General features: G+C 56.2%; 1 protein-coding gene across 1 annotated transcript; it reads left to right on the forward strand.

Annotated features, from left to right (window-relative positions):
• Nucleotides 1–26: 26 nt before the first annotated feature.
• Nucleotides 27–12,959, forward strand: LOC127061157 (myosin-binding protein C, fast-type-like; the record flags this gene model as incomplete). The annotated part of the gene is made up of 12 exons (XM_050987694.1): nucleotides 27–592; nucleotides 645–844; nucleotides 1,672–1,804; nucleotides 2,833–2,957; nucleotides 3,665–3,770; nucleotides 5,630–5,796; nucleotides 7,420–7,585; nucleotides 9,106–9,212; nucleotides 9,922–9,951; nucleotides 11,000–11,139; nucleotides 11,665–11,824; nucleotides 12,855–12,959. Coding segments are annotated over exons 1-12 (2,005 nt in total), but the record flags the coding sequence as incomplete, so codon positions are not given.
• Between the last annotated feature and the right edge of the window lie 556 nt (nucleotides 12,960–13,515).

The raw sequence follows: 13,515 nt of genomic DNA on the forward strand, positions 1-13,515 counted from the left end.
ATGATGACCATGCCCTGATGATGTCCATGCCCATGATGATGACCATGACCATGATGACCATGATGCCCATGAGCATGAAGATGACCATTACCATGATGACCATGATAATGACCATGATGATGACCATGACCATGATGATGACCATGACCATGATGACCATGATGACCATGACAATGCCCATGATTATGACCATGATGACAATGACCATGACCATGACCATGACCATGACCACGATGACCATGATTATGACGATGACCATGATGATGACCACAATGTCCATGACCATGATACCCATGCCCATGCCCATAATGACCATGCCCATGATGATGACCATGACCATGATGATGATGACCATGATGATGCCCATGCCCATGATGATGACCATGCCCATGATGATGACCATGACCATGACCATGATGATGACCATGCCCATGATGATGTCCATGACCATGATGATGACCATGACCATGATGATGACCATGCCCATGATGATGACCATGATGATGACCATGATAATGACCATGATGATGCCCATGAGCATGAAGATGACCATTACCATGATGACCATGATAATGACCATGATGATGACCATGCCCATGATGATGCCCACGATGCCCACCACGCTGCCCACCCACCGCCCTCAGGGAGGAGCAGGCCGAGGAGGTGAAGAAGAAGAAGAAGGACGACGAGGAGGACACGATCCCGCCGGAGATCTGGGAGCTGCTCAAGGGCGTCACCAAGAAGAGCGAGTACGAGCGCATCGCCTTCCAGTACGGCATCACCGACCTGCGCGGCATGCTCAAGCGCCTCAAGAAGATCAAGGTGGAGCCCAAGAAGAGCGAAGGTGGGGGAGATTTGGGGACAATCCGGGGGATTTTGGGAAAATTATGGAAATTTATGGAAATTTTGGAGAAAATTGGAGGAATTTGGGGTGATTTTTGGGGGGTTTTGGTGGATTTGGGGATGAAAGCGACTCAAGCGCCTCAAGAAGATCAAGGTGGAGCCCAAGAAGAGCGAAGGTGGGAGATTTGGGGAGAATTCGGGGGATTTTGGGAAAATTATGGAAATTTATGGAAATTTTGGAGAAAATTGGAGGAATTTTGGGCAATTTTGGGGGATTTTAGAGGGATCTTGGGAGGATTTGGAGGATGTGAGCATCTCAAGAAGATCAAGGTGGAGCCCAAGAAGAGCGAAGGTGGGAGATTTGGGGACAATTCGGGGGATTTTGGGAAAATTATGGAAATTTATGGAAATTTATGGAGATTTTGGAGAAAATTGGAGGAATTTGGGGGGATTTTGGGGGATGAAAGTGACTCAAGCATCTCAAGAAGATCAAGGTGGAGCCCAAGAAGAGCGAAGGTGGGGGAGATCTGGGGAGAATTCAGGGGATTTTGGGAAAATTATGGAAATTTATGGAAATTATATGGAAATTTTTGGGGATTTTGGGGCGATTTTTGGGGAATTTTGGAGGATTTGGGAGGTTTGAAGGACAGGGGAGGCTCAAGCGCCTCAAGAAGATCAAGGTGGAGCCCAAGAAGAGCGAAGGTGGGAGATTTGGGGAGAATTCGGGGGATTTTGGGAAAATTATGGAAATTTATGGAAATTTTGGAGAATTTTGGGGTTCCCAGGTGAATTTTTGGGGTCACCTGAGCTCACCTGTCCCCACCCCAGCCTTCATCCGGAAGTTGGACCCCGCCTACCAGGTGGACAAGGGCAACAAGATCCGGCTGATGGTGGAGCTCAGCAACCCCGACCTGCCCCTCAAGTGGTACAAGAACGGGCAGCTCATCAAACCCAGCAACAAGTGAGTGCCAGGTGGGCACAGGTGGGCACAGGTGTGTGCCCAGGTGTCCCTCAGGTGTCCCTCAGGTGTGCCCAGGTGTCCCTCAGGTGTCCCTCAGGTGTGCCCAGGTGCCCCCAGGTGTGCCCAGGTGTGGTACAAGAACGGGCAGCTCATCAAGCCCAGCAACAAGTGAGTGCCAGGTGGGCACAGGTGTGTGCCCAGGTGTCCTTCAGGTCTCCCCAGGTAACCTCAGGTGTGCCAGGTGTCCCTCAGGTGTCCCCAGGCACCCCCACATGTGCCCCAGGTGTGCCCAGGCACCCCCAAGTGTGCCCCAGGTGTGCCCAGGTGTGGTACAAGAACGGGCAGCTCATCAAACCCAGCAACAAGTGAGTGCCAGGTGGGCACAGGTGTGCGCCCAGGTGTCCCTCAGGTGTGCCCAGGTGTCCCTCAGGTGTCCCTCAGGTGTGCCCAGGTGTCCCCAGGTAACCCCCAAGTGTGCCCCAGGTATGCCCAGGTGTGCTCAGGTGCCCCCAGGTGTGTGCCCAGGTGTCCCCAGGTGTCCTTCAGATGTCCCCAGGCACACCCAAGTGTGCCCCAGGTGTGCTCAGGTGCCCCTCAGATGTGTCCAGGTGTGGCACAGGTGGGCATAGGTGTGCCCCAGGTGTCCTTCAGGTGTGCCCAGGCACCCCCACATGTGCCCCAGGTGTGCCCAGTTGTGATACAAGAACGGGCAGCTCATCAAACCCAGCAACAAGTGAGTGCCAGGTGGGCACAGGTGTGTGCCCAGGTGTGCCCAGGTGTCCCTCAGATGTCCCCAGGTGTGCCCAGGTGTGGCACAGGTGGGCATAGGTGTGCCCCAGGTGTCCCTCACATGTCCCCAGGTGTGTTCCCTGCCCAGGTACGTGTTCGAGAACGTGGGTCTCAAGCGCATCCTCACCATCAACAAGGTGTGCCCCTAGATCTCCCAGGTGTGCCCCTAGGTGTGCCCAGGTGTGCCCCAGGTGTGCCCAGGTGTGCCCCAGGTGTGCCCAGGTGTGTTCCCTGCCCAGGTACGTGTTCGAGAACGTGGGTCTCAAGCGCATCCTCACCATCAACAAGTGCTCCCTGGCTGACGACGCCGCCTACGAGTGCCGGGTCAACGACGAGAAATGCTTCACCGAGGTCTTCGTCAAAGGTGGGCACACCTGGGCACACCTGGGGGGCACCTGGGGGGGGTGTTGGGGGTCTTGGAGGTGGCCATGGAGGTCCTGGGGGCATCTGGGGGGTACCTGGGTGGGCACCGGGGGGGAACCTGGGGGCACCTGGTGCCCATCGTGGAGGGCCCCAAGGACCAGCAGGCGGTGTCCCCTCACCTGTCACCTGTCCCCTCACCAGTGTCCCTCACCTGTGTCCCCTCACCTGTCCCTCACCTGTCCGTGTGTCTGTCCAGAGCCGCCAGTGACCATCGTGGAGGGCCCCAAGGACCAGCAGGCGGTGTCCCCTCACCTGTCACCTGTTCCCTTCACCTGTCCCCTCACCTGTGTCCCCTCACCTGTCACCTGTCCCCTCACCTGTCCCTCACCTGTCCGTGTGTCTGTCCAGAGCCGCCAGTGACCATCATGAAGGGCCCTGAGGACCAGCAGACAGTGTCCCCTGCTGTCCCCTCACCTGTCACCTGTCCCCCTTACCTGTGTCCCCTCACCTGTGTCCCCTCACCTGTGTCCCCTCTCCTGTCCGTGTGTCTGTCCAGAGCCGCCGGTGACCATCGTGAAGGGCCCTGAGGACCAGCAGGCGGTGTCCCCTGCTGTCCCCTCACCTGTCACCTGTCCCTCACCTGTCCCCTGCTGACCCCTCACCTGTGACCCCTCACCTGTCCCTCACCTGTCCGTGTGTCTGTCCCAGAGCCGCCGGTGACCATCGTGAAGGGCCCTGAGGACCAGCAGGTGGTGGTGGGCGAGCGCGTGGTGCTGGAGGCCGAGGTGTCCGAGGAGGGCGCGCAGGTCATGTGGTACGTCCGTCTGTCCATCCTGTGTCCGTCTGTCCATCCCGTGTCCATCCACTGTCCTGTGTCCGTCTGTCCATCCTGTGTCCGCGTGTCCATGTGTCCATCCTGTGTCCGTGTGTCCATGTGTCCGTCCTGTGTCCGTGTGTCCATCCTGTGTCCATGTGTCCATCCCGTGTCCATCCTGTGTCCTGTGTCTGTCTGTCCATCCTGTGTCCGTGTGTCCATCCTGTGTCCTGTGTGTCCGTGTGTCTGGCTGTGTCCATCCTGTGGCCGTGTGTCCATCCTGTGTCCATCCTGTGTCCGTGTGTCCGCCTGTGTCCATCCTGTGGCCGTGTGTCCATCCCATGTCCATCCTGTGGCCATCCTGTGTCCGTCTGTCCATCCTGTGTCCATCCACACCACCCCGTGCCCACCTTGTGTCCATCTCCACCTCCACCCCATGTCCATCTCCACGTCCACCTTGTGTCTACCCCACGTCCACCCCACACCCGCCCCATCTCCACCCCATGTCCATCTCCATCTCCACATGGTGTCCATCTCCATCTCCACCCCATGTCCATCTCCATCTCCACATGGTGTCCATCTCCACCCCATGTCCATCTCCATCTCCACATGGTGTCCATCTCCATGTCCACATGTGTCCATCTCCACCCCATGTCCATCTCAATCTCCACACCCACCCCATGTCCATCTCCATGTCCACCCCATGTCCATCTCCATGTCCACCCCACACCCACCTGGTGTCCATCTCCACATCCATCTCCATGTCCATCTCCACCCCATGTCCATCTCCATGTCCCTCCACACACACCCCATGTCCATCTCCATCTCCACCCCATGTCCATCTCCACCCCAAGTCCATCTCCATCTCCATGTCCACCCCACATCCATCTCCATGTCCATCTCCACACCCACCTGGAGTCCACCCCATGTCCATCTCCATGTCCACATGATGTCCATCTCCACCCCATGTCCCTCTCCATGTCCACTCCATCTCCACTCCATGTCCATCTCCACTCCATGTCCACCCCACATCCATCTCCATGTCCATCTCCACTCCACCCCATGTCCCTCTCCATGTCCATCTCCACCTGGTGTCCATCTCCATGTCCATCTCCACACCCACCCCATGTCCATCTCCACGTCCACCTGTTGTCCATCTCCATCTCCACCCCATGTCCATGTCCACGTCCACCTCCACCCCACACCCACCTGGTGTCCATCTCCACGTCCATCTCCATGTCCACCCCATGTCCACCCCATCTCCACCCCATGTCCATCTCCACTCCACCCACACCCCATGTCCATCTCCATCTCCACCCCATGTCCATCTCCACCCCATGTCCATCTCCACACCCACCCCATGTCCATTTCCATGTCCACCCCACACCCACCTGGTGTCCATCTCCATCTCCATCTCCACCCCATGTCCACTCCATGTCCCTCTCCATCTCCATCTCCACCCCATCTCCATGTCCATCTCCACCTGGTGTCCATCTCCATGTCCATCTCCACCCCATCTCCATGTCCATCTCCACCCCATCTCCATGTCCATCTCCATGTCCATCTCCACCCCATCTCCATGTCCATCTCCACCCATCTCCATGTCCATCTCCACCTGGTGTCCATCTCCATGTCCATCTCCACCCCATCTCCATGTCCATCTCCACCCCATCTCCATGTCCATCTCCACGTCCATCTCCACCCCATCTCCATGTCCATCTCCATCTCCACCCCATCTCCATGTCCATCTCCACACCCACCCCACATCCATCTCCACCCCATGTCCACATGGTGTCCATCTCCACCCCATGTCCATCCCCACCTCCATCTCCCCCTGCTGTCCACCCGTCGGTGTCCAGGACCAAGGACGGCGTGGAGCTGACCCGCGAGGAGACCTTCAAGTACCGCTTCAAGAAGGACGGCAAGAAGCACTTCCTGATCCTCAACGAGGCCATCAAGGAGGACACCGGCCGCTACCGCATCATGACCAACGGCGGCGAGGCCGAGGCCGAGGTCATCGTGGAAGGTCAGAGCTCCTCCGGGGTCACCTGGGCTCCTGGCAGCTCCAGGAGATGGTTGGGGGTCACCTTGGAGAAGGTTCTGGAGATCCCGGAAGGTCCCCATGATTTTTGGGGTCCATGTGGATTTTTTGGGCTTGCAGAGAAGCAGCTGGAGGTGCTGCAGGAAGTTCTCCAGATGTTCTCCATGGGTTCCTCATGGGTTTTTTGGGTTCCCCATGGATTCTTTGAGGTCCCCATGGATTTTTTTGAGGTCCCCATGGATTTTTGGAGTCCATGTGGATTTTTTGGGCTTGCAGAGAAGCAGCTGGAGGTGCTGCAGGAAGTTCTCCAGATGTTCCTAGAGGTTCTCCATGGGTTCCTCATGGGTTTTTTTGGGTTCCCCATGGGTTCTTTGAGGTCCCCATGGATTTTTGGAGTCCATGTGGATTTTTTGGGCTTGCAGAGAAGCAGCTGGAGGTGCTGCAGGAAGTTCTCCAGATGTTCCTAGAGGTTCTCCATGGGTTCCTCATGGATTTTTTGGGTTCCCCATGGACTTTTTTGGGTTCCCCATGGATTTTTGGGGTCCATGGGATTTTTTGGGCTTGCAGAGAAGCAGCTGGAGGTGCTGCAGGAGGTTCTCCAGATGTTCTCCATGGGTTCCTCATGGACTTCTTGGGTTCCCCATAGAGTTCTGGGTTCCCCATGGGTTCTTTGGGTTTCCCATGGATTTTTTTGGGGTTCCCATGGATTTTTGAGGTCCCCATTGATTTTTTGAGCTTGCAGAGAAGCAGCTGGAGGTGCTGCAGGAAGTTCTCCAGATGTTCTCCATGGGTTTTTTTGGGTTCCCCATGGATTCTTTGAGGTCCCCATGGGTTCTTTGGATTCTCCATGGATTTTTGGGGTCCATGTGGATTTTTTGGGCTTGCAGAGAAGCAGCTGGAGGTGCTGCAGGAAGTTCTCCAGATGTTCCTAGAGGTTCTCCATGGGTTCCTCATGGATTTTTTGGGTTCCCCATGGACTTTTTTGGATTCCCCATGGATTTTTGAGGTCCCCATGGATTTTTTGGGCTTGCAGAGAAGCAGCTGGAGGTGCTGCAGGAAGTTCTCCAGATGTTCCTAGAGGTTCTCCATGGGTTCCTCATGGATTTTTTGGGTTCCCCATGGACTTTTTTGGGTTCCCCATGGATTTTTGGGGTCCATGTGGATTTTTTGGGCTTGCAGAGAAGCAGCTGGAGGTGCTGCAGGAAGTTCTCCAGATGTTCCTAGAGGTTCTCCATGGGTTCCTCATGGGTTTTTTTGGGTTCCCCATGGATTTTTTTGGGGTTCCCATGGATTTTTGAGGTCCCCATTGATTTTTTGAGCTTGCAGAGAAGCAGCTGGAGGTGCTGCAGGAAGTTCTCCAGATGTTCTCCATGGGTTTTTTTGGGTTCCCCATGGATTCTTTGAGGTCCCCATGGATTTTTTTGAGGTCCCCATGGATTTTTGGAGTCCATGTGGATTTTTTGGGCTTGCAGAGAAGCAGCTGGAGGTGCTGCAGGAAGTTCTCCAGATGTTCTCCATGGGTTCCTCATGGGTTTTTTTGGGTTCCCCATGGATTCTTTGAGGTCCCCATGGATTTTTGGGGTCCATGTGGATTTTTTGGGCTTGCAGAGAAGCAGCTGGAGGTGCTGCAGGGCATCGCGGACCTGACGGTGCAGGCCACCGAGCAGGCCGTGTTCAAGTGCGAGGTGTCGGACGAGAAGGTCACCGGGCGCTGGTTCAAGAACGGCGTCGAGGTTCGGCCCAGCAAACGCATCCACATCTCCCACACCGGCAGGTGAGACCCCAACATCCCCAAAATATCCCAAAATATCCCAAAATATTCCAAAATATCCCAAAATATCCCAAAAATAAACACAAAAAAATCCCAAAATTCCCTAAAAAAAAAAAAAAAAAAACCAAAAAATCCAAAAAAATCCCCCCAAAAATCTCCCAAAAATCTCTAAAAATCCCCTAAAAAAAAACCCCAAAATCCCCCAAAATTCTCCCAAAAAATTCCCATGAATCCCAAAAAAAAATCTCAAAAATCCCCTCAAAATACTAAAACTATCCCAAAAATAAACACAAAAAATATCCCAAAATCCCCTAAAAAAAACCCCAAGGAATCCCAAAAAATCCCCAAAAATAAAACCTAAAAGTTTCCCAAAAATACCAAAACCCACCAAAATCCCCCAAAAAGTCACCTAAAAATCCCAAAAATAAAACCTAAAAATTTCCCCAAAAATCCCCAAAAATAAACACAAAAAAAAAACCCCAAAAATTCCCAGAATATCCCAAAAATAAACCCCAAAAATTCCCAAAAAAATCCCAAAATATCCCAAAAACAAACCCTAAAAAATTCCCAAAATCCCCTAAAACAACCCCCAAAAAATCCCCAAAAATAAACACAAAAAAATTTCCAAAAAATCCCCCAAAAATTCACAGAATATCCCAAAAATAAACCCTAAAAAATTCCCAAAATCCCCTAAAATATCCCCAAAAAATCCCCAGAAATAAACCCCAAAAATTTCCCAAAAAATCCCTCAAAATTCCCCTAAAAAATCCCAAAATATCCCAAAAATAAACCTCAAAATTCCCAAAAATCCCAAAATTCCCCTAAAAAATCCCAAAATATCCCAGAAATAACCCCAAAAAATCCCCAAAAAATCTCCCAAAAAATTCGATGACGTGAACCCCAAAAAGGCCAAATTTGGGGATTTTGGGGGGGATTTTTTTGGGATTTTTGGGTGGATTTTTTGGGGGATTTTTGGGATTTTTGGGGATTTTTGGGGTGGATTTTTGGATGGATTTTTGGATGGATTTTTGGATGGATTTTTGGGTGGATTTTTGGGCTTTTGGGGGTTTTTTTGGGGATTTTGGGTAGATTTTTTTGAATTTTTGTTTGGATTTTTTTTTGAATTTTTGGGATTTTTGGGATTTGGGATTTTTGGGGTGGATTTTGGGGATTTTGGGCCCTCCCCAGGACCCACAAGCTCCTGATCAATGACATGAACCCCAAAAAGGCCAAATTTGGGATTTTTGGGTGGGTTTTTTTTGAATTTTGAGATATTTGAGTGGGGTTTTTTTTGGGGATTTTCGGTTTTTTGGGGTTTTTGGGATTTTTGGGGTGGATTTTGGGGATTTTGGGCCCTCCCCAGGATCCACAAGCTGGTGATCGACGACGTCAACCCAAAAAAGGCCAAATTTGGGATTTTTGGTTGGGATTTTTTTGGGATTTTTGGGTGGATTTTTTGGGGGATTTTTGGGATTTTTGGGGGATTTTTGGGGTGGATTTTGGGGATTTTGGGCCCTCCCCAGGATCCACAAGCTGGTGATCGACGACGTGCGCCCCGAGGACGAGGGCGATTACACCTTCGTGCCCGACGGCTTCGCCCTCACCCTCTCGGCCAAGCTCAACTTCCTCGGTGGGCACAGAGGGCACTTTGGGGAAAATTTGGGGCATTTTGGGAAATTTGGGGGCATTTTGAGAATTTGGGGGAAATTTGGGGGGGTTTGGGGGGCATTTGGGGGGATTTGGGGGGCACTGGGAGGGCATTTGGGGGGGTTTGGGGGAAGTTGGGGGGCACTTGAGGGGCACTTGGGGGTGGTTGGGGGAAATTTGGGGGCCATTTGGGAAATTTGGGGGCATTTTGGGGTGTTTGGGAAATTTGGGGGGGTTTGGGGGGGGTGTTTGGGGCACATTTGGGGGGCACTGGGGGGCATTTGGGGGGATTTTGGGGTGTTTGGTGAAATTTGGGGGGGGGGAATTTGGAGGAATTTTGGGGCACTTTGGGGGGCATTTGGGGGAAATTTGGGGCATTTTGGGAAATTTGGGGGAAATTTGGGGGGGTTTGGGGACATTTGGGGGGGGTTTGGGCACTTGGGGGCATTTGGGGGTGGTTGGGGGGAAATTTGGGGGAGATTTGGGGGGAATTTGGGGAAATTTAGGGGCATTTTGGAGAAATTTGGGGAAATTTGGGGGTCACTCGTGGGTCTGGGGGTGACTTTTGGGACGATGACGTCACTGGGGATTCCCCCCATGACGTCACTGGGGATTCCCCTGTGACGTCACAGGGGTGTGTTTGTGTGTATGACGTCACTAACCCCGCCCTCTCTCCCCCTCCCCCCCCCCAGAGATCAAGGTGGAGTATGTCCCCAAACAAGGTGAGGGGGAGGGGACACCTGAGGGGACACCTGGGAGGGACAGAGCACACCTGGGGGGACACCTGAAGGGACACCTGGGGGGACATCTGTGGTGGGAGGGGACACCTGAGGGGACAGGGGACACCTGAGGGTGGGAGGGGACACCTGGGCACACCTGAGGGGACACCTGGGAGAGACAGGGGACACCTGGGGGGACACCTGAGGAGACACTTGGGGGGACACCTGGGCACACCTGGGGGGACATCTGTGGTGGGAAGGGACACCTGGGGGGACAGGGGACACCTGTGGGGACACCTGTGGGTACAGGGGACACCTGGGGTGGGAGGGGACACCTGGGAGGGACAGAGGACACCTGGGGGGACACCTGAGAGGACAGGGGACACCTGGGAGGGACAGGGGACAGCTGGGGGGACACCTGGGCACACCTGAGGGGACACCTGGGAGGGACAGGGGACACCTGCGGGGACAGAAGACACCTGGGGGGACACCTGGGAGAGACAGGGGACGCCTGGGGTGGGAGGGGACACCTGGGCACACCTGAGGGGACAGGGGACACCTGAGGGGACACCTGGGAGAGACAGAGGACACTTGGGGGGACACCTGGGCACACCTGGGGGGGCACCTGGGGGGACAGGGGACACTTGGGGGGACACCTGGGCACACCTGAGGGGACACCTGAAGGGACAGGGGACACCTGGGGGGACACCTGAGGGGACACCTGGGAGGGATAGGGGACACCTGAGGGGACAGAGGACACCTGAGGTGGAAGGGGACACCTGTGGGAAGAGAGGACACCTGGAGGGACACCTGGGCACACCTGGGGGGACATCTGTGGTGGGAGGGGACACCTGGGGGGACACCTGAGCACACCTGGGGTGGTAAGGGACACCTGTGGGGAGGAGGGGACACCTGAGCACACCTGTAGGGACACCTGTGGGGGAGAGGGGACACCTGGGCACACCTGTGGGGACACCTGAGCACACCTGTGGTGGTAAGGCACACCTGTGGGGGGGAGGGGACACCTGAGCACACCTGTCCCCTCCCCCAGAGCCCCCCAAGATCCACCTGGACTGCTCGGGCCGGGACTCGGAGAACACCTTGGTGGTGGTGGCGGGAAACAAACTGCGCCTGGACGTGCCCATCTCGGGAGAGCCCCTGCCCATGGTCACCTGGAGCAAGGACGGACAGGTGAGACCACCTGGGACACACCTGGGTGTCACCTGTGTGTCACCTGTGTCACACCTGTGTCATACCTGTGTTACCTGTGTCACACCTGTGTCACTGTGCCCATCTCGGGAGAGCCCCTGCCCACGGTCACCTGGAGCAAGGACGGACAGGTGAGACCACCTGGGACACACCTGGGTGTCACCTGTGTGTCACCTGTGTCACACCTGTGTGTGTACCTGTGTCACACCTGTGTCACTGTGCCCATCTCGGGAGAGCCCCTGCCCACGGTCACCTGGAGCAAGGACGGACAGGTGAGACCACCTGGGACACACCTGGGTGTCACCTGGGTCACACCTGTGTCACCTGTCCATCTCACCTGTCCAGGAGTTCTCGGCCCGTGAGGGGCGTGTCCGTCTGGAGGACCGGACTCAGCTGAGCCGTTCCCTGTGTCACTCACCTGTCCCTCTGTCCCACACCTGTCTCACCTGTCCCACACCTGTCTCACCTGTCCCACACCTGTCCATCTCACCTGTCTCACCTGTCCAGGAGTTCTCGGCCCGTGAGGGGCGTGTCCGTCTGGAGGACCGGACGCAGCTGAGCAGTTTCGTCATCGAGAGCGCCGAGCGCGCCGACGAGGGGCGCTACGAGATCCGCGTCACCAACCCGGCCGGCGAGGACACGGCCGCCATCACCATCCGCGTCGTGGGTACGGCTCACCTGGGCACACCTGGGCACACCTGGGCACACCTGGGGACACACCTGGGGATACACCTGGGGACAATGGGGATACACCTGGAGACACCTGGGGACACCTGGGGATACAGCTGGGGACACACCTGGGGATACACCTGGGGACACCTGGGGAGGGGGGACACAGCCGCCATCACCATCCGCATCGTGGGTACGGCTCTCACCTGGGCACACCTGGGGAACACCGGGGATACCCGGGCACACTGGGGGACAATGGGGATCACCCGGAGACACCTGGGGACACCTGGGGAGGGGGGACACAACCGCCATCACCATCCGCATCGTGGGTACGGCTCTCACCTGGGCACACCTGGGGACACCTGGGGACACCTGGGCACACCTGGGGACAGATGGGGACAATGGGGACACCTGGGGACAGTGGGGAGGGGGGACACGGCCACCATCACCATCCGCGTCGTGGGTACGGCTCACCTGGGCACACCTGAGGATACACCTGGGGACACCTGGGGACAATGGGGATACACCTGGGGACACGTGGGGACAGTGGGGAGGGGGGACATGGCCGCCATCACCATCCGCATCGTGGGTACGGCTCTCACCTGGGCACAGCTGGGGATACACCTGGGGATACACCTGGGCACACCTGGGGACACCTGGGCACACCTGGGGACAGATGGGGACAATGGGGACACCTGGGGACAGTGGGGAGGGGGGACACAGCCACCATCACCATCCGCGTCGTGGGTACGGCTCACCTGGGCACACCTGAGGATACACCTGGGCACACCTGGGGACAATGGGGACAGATGGGGATACACCTGGGGACACGTGGGGACAGTGGGGAGGGGGGACACAGCCACCATCACCATCCGCGTCGTGGGTACGGCTCACCTGGGCACACCTGGGGACACCTGCGCACACCTGGGGACAATGGGGATACACCTGGGGACACCTGGGCACACCTGGGGGCACACAGGAGGCCACCTGGGCACACCTGGTGACCCAGGTGTGCTCTGTCCCCACAGACGTCCCCGACCCGCCCGAGGCCGTTCGCGTCACCCAGGTGGGCGAGGACTGGGCCGTGCTGGTCTGGGAACCGCCCAAGTTCGACGGGGGGCAGCCGGTCACAGGTGAGAGCCACACCTGGCACCTGGCTGGGCACACCTTGTCACCACACCTGTGTGGCTTCTGTCCGTGTGTCCTGTCACACCTGGGGCTCATCTGTCCACACACCTGTAGCTCACCTGTCCCCTTGTTCCTCACCTGTCCTCACCTGTCACTCACCTGTCCCTATATCTCCCCACCCGTCCTCACCTGTCGCCTTGTCCACCACCTGTCCCCTTGTCCCCCACCTGTCCTATTGTCCCCACCTGTCCCTCACCTGTCCCCACCTGTCCCTCACCTGTCTCCCTTGTCCCCATCTGTCCCTCACCTGTCTCACCTGTGCAGGTTACCTGCTGGAGAGGAAGAAGAAGGGCTCCCATTGGTCGATGAAGCTCCAGTTCTGTCCCTCACCTGTCTCACCTGTGTCTCACCTGTCCCTCACCTGTCCCACCTGTGTCTCACCTGTCCCCATCTGTCCCTCACCTGTCTCACCTGTCCCACCTGTCCCTCACCTGTCTCACCTGTGCAGGTTACCTGCTGGACAGGAAGAAGAAGGGCTCCCATTGGTCAATGAAGCTCCAA

This window comes from Serinus canaria, unplaced genomic scaffold (genome assembly GCF_022539315.1).
Source record: "Serinus canaria isolate serCan28SL12 unplaced genomic scaffold, serCan2020 HiC_scaffold_126, whole genome shotgun sequence".
NCBI lineage: Eukaryota > Metazoa > Chordata > Aves > Passeriformes > Fringillidae > Serinus > Serinus canaria.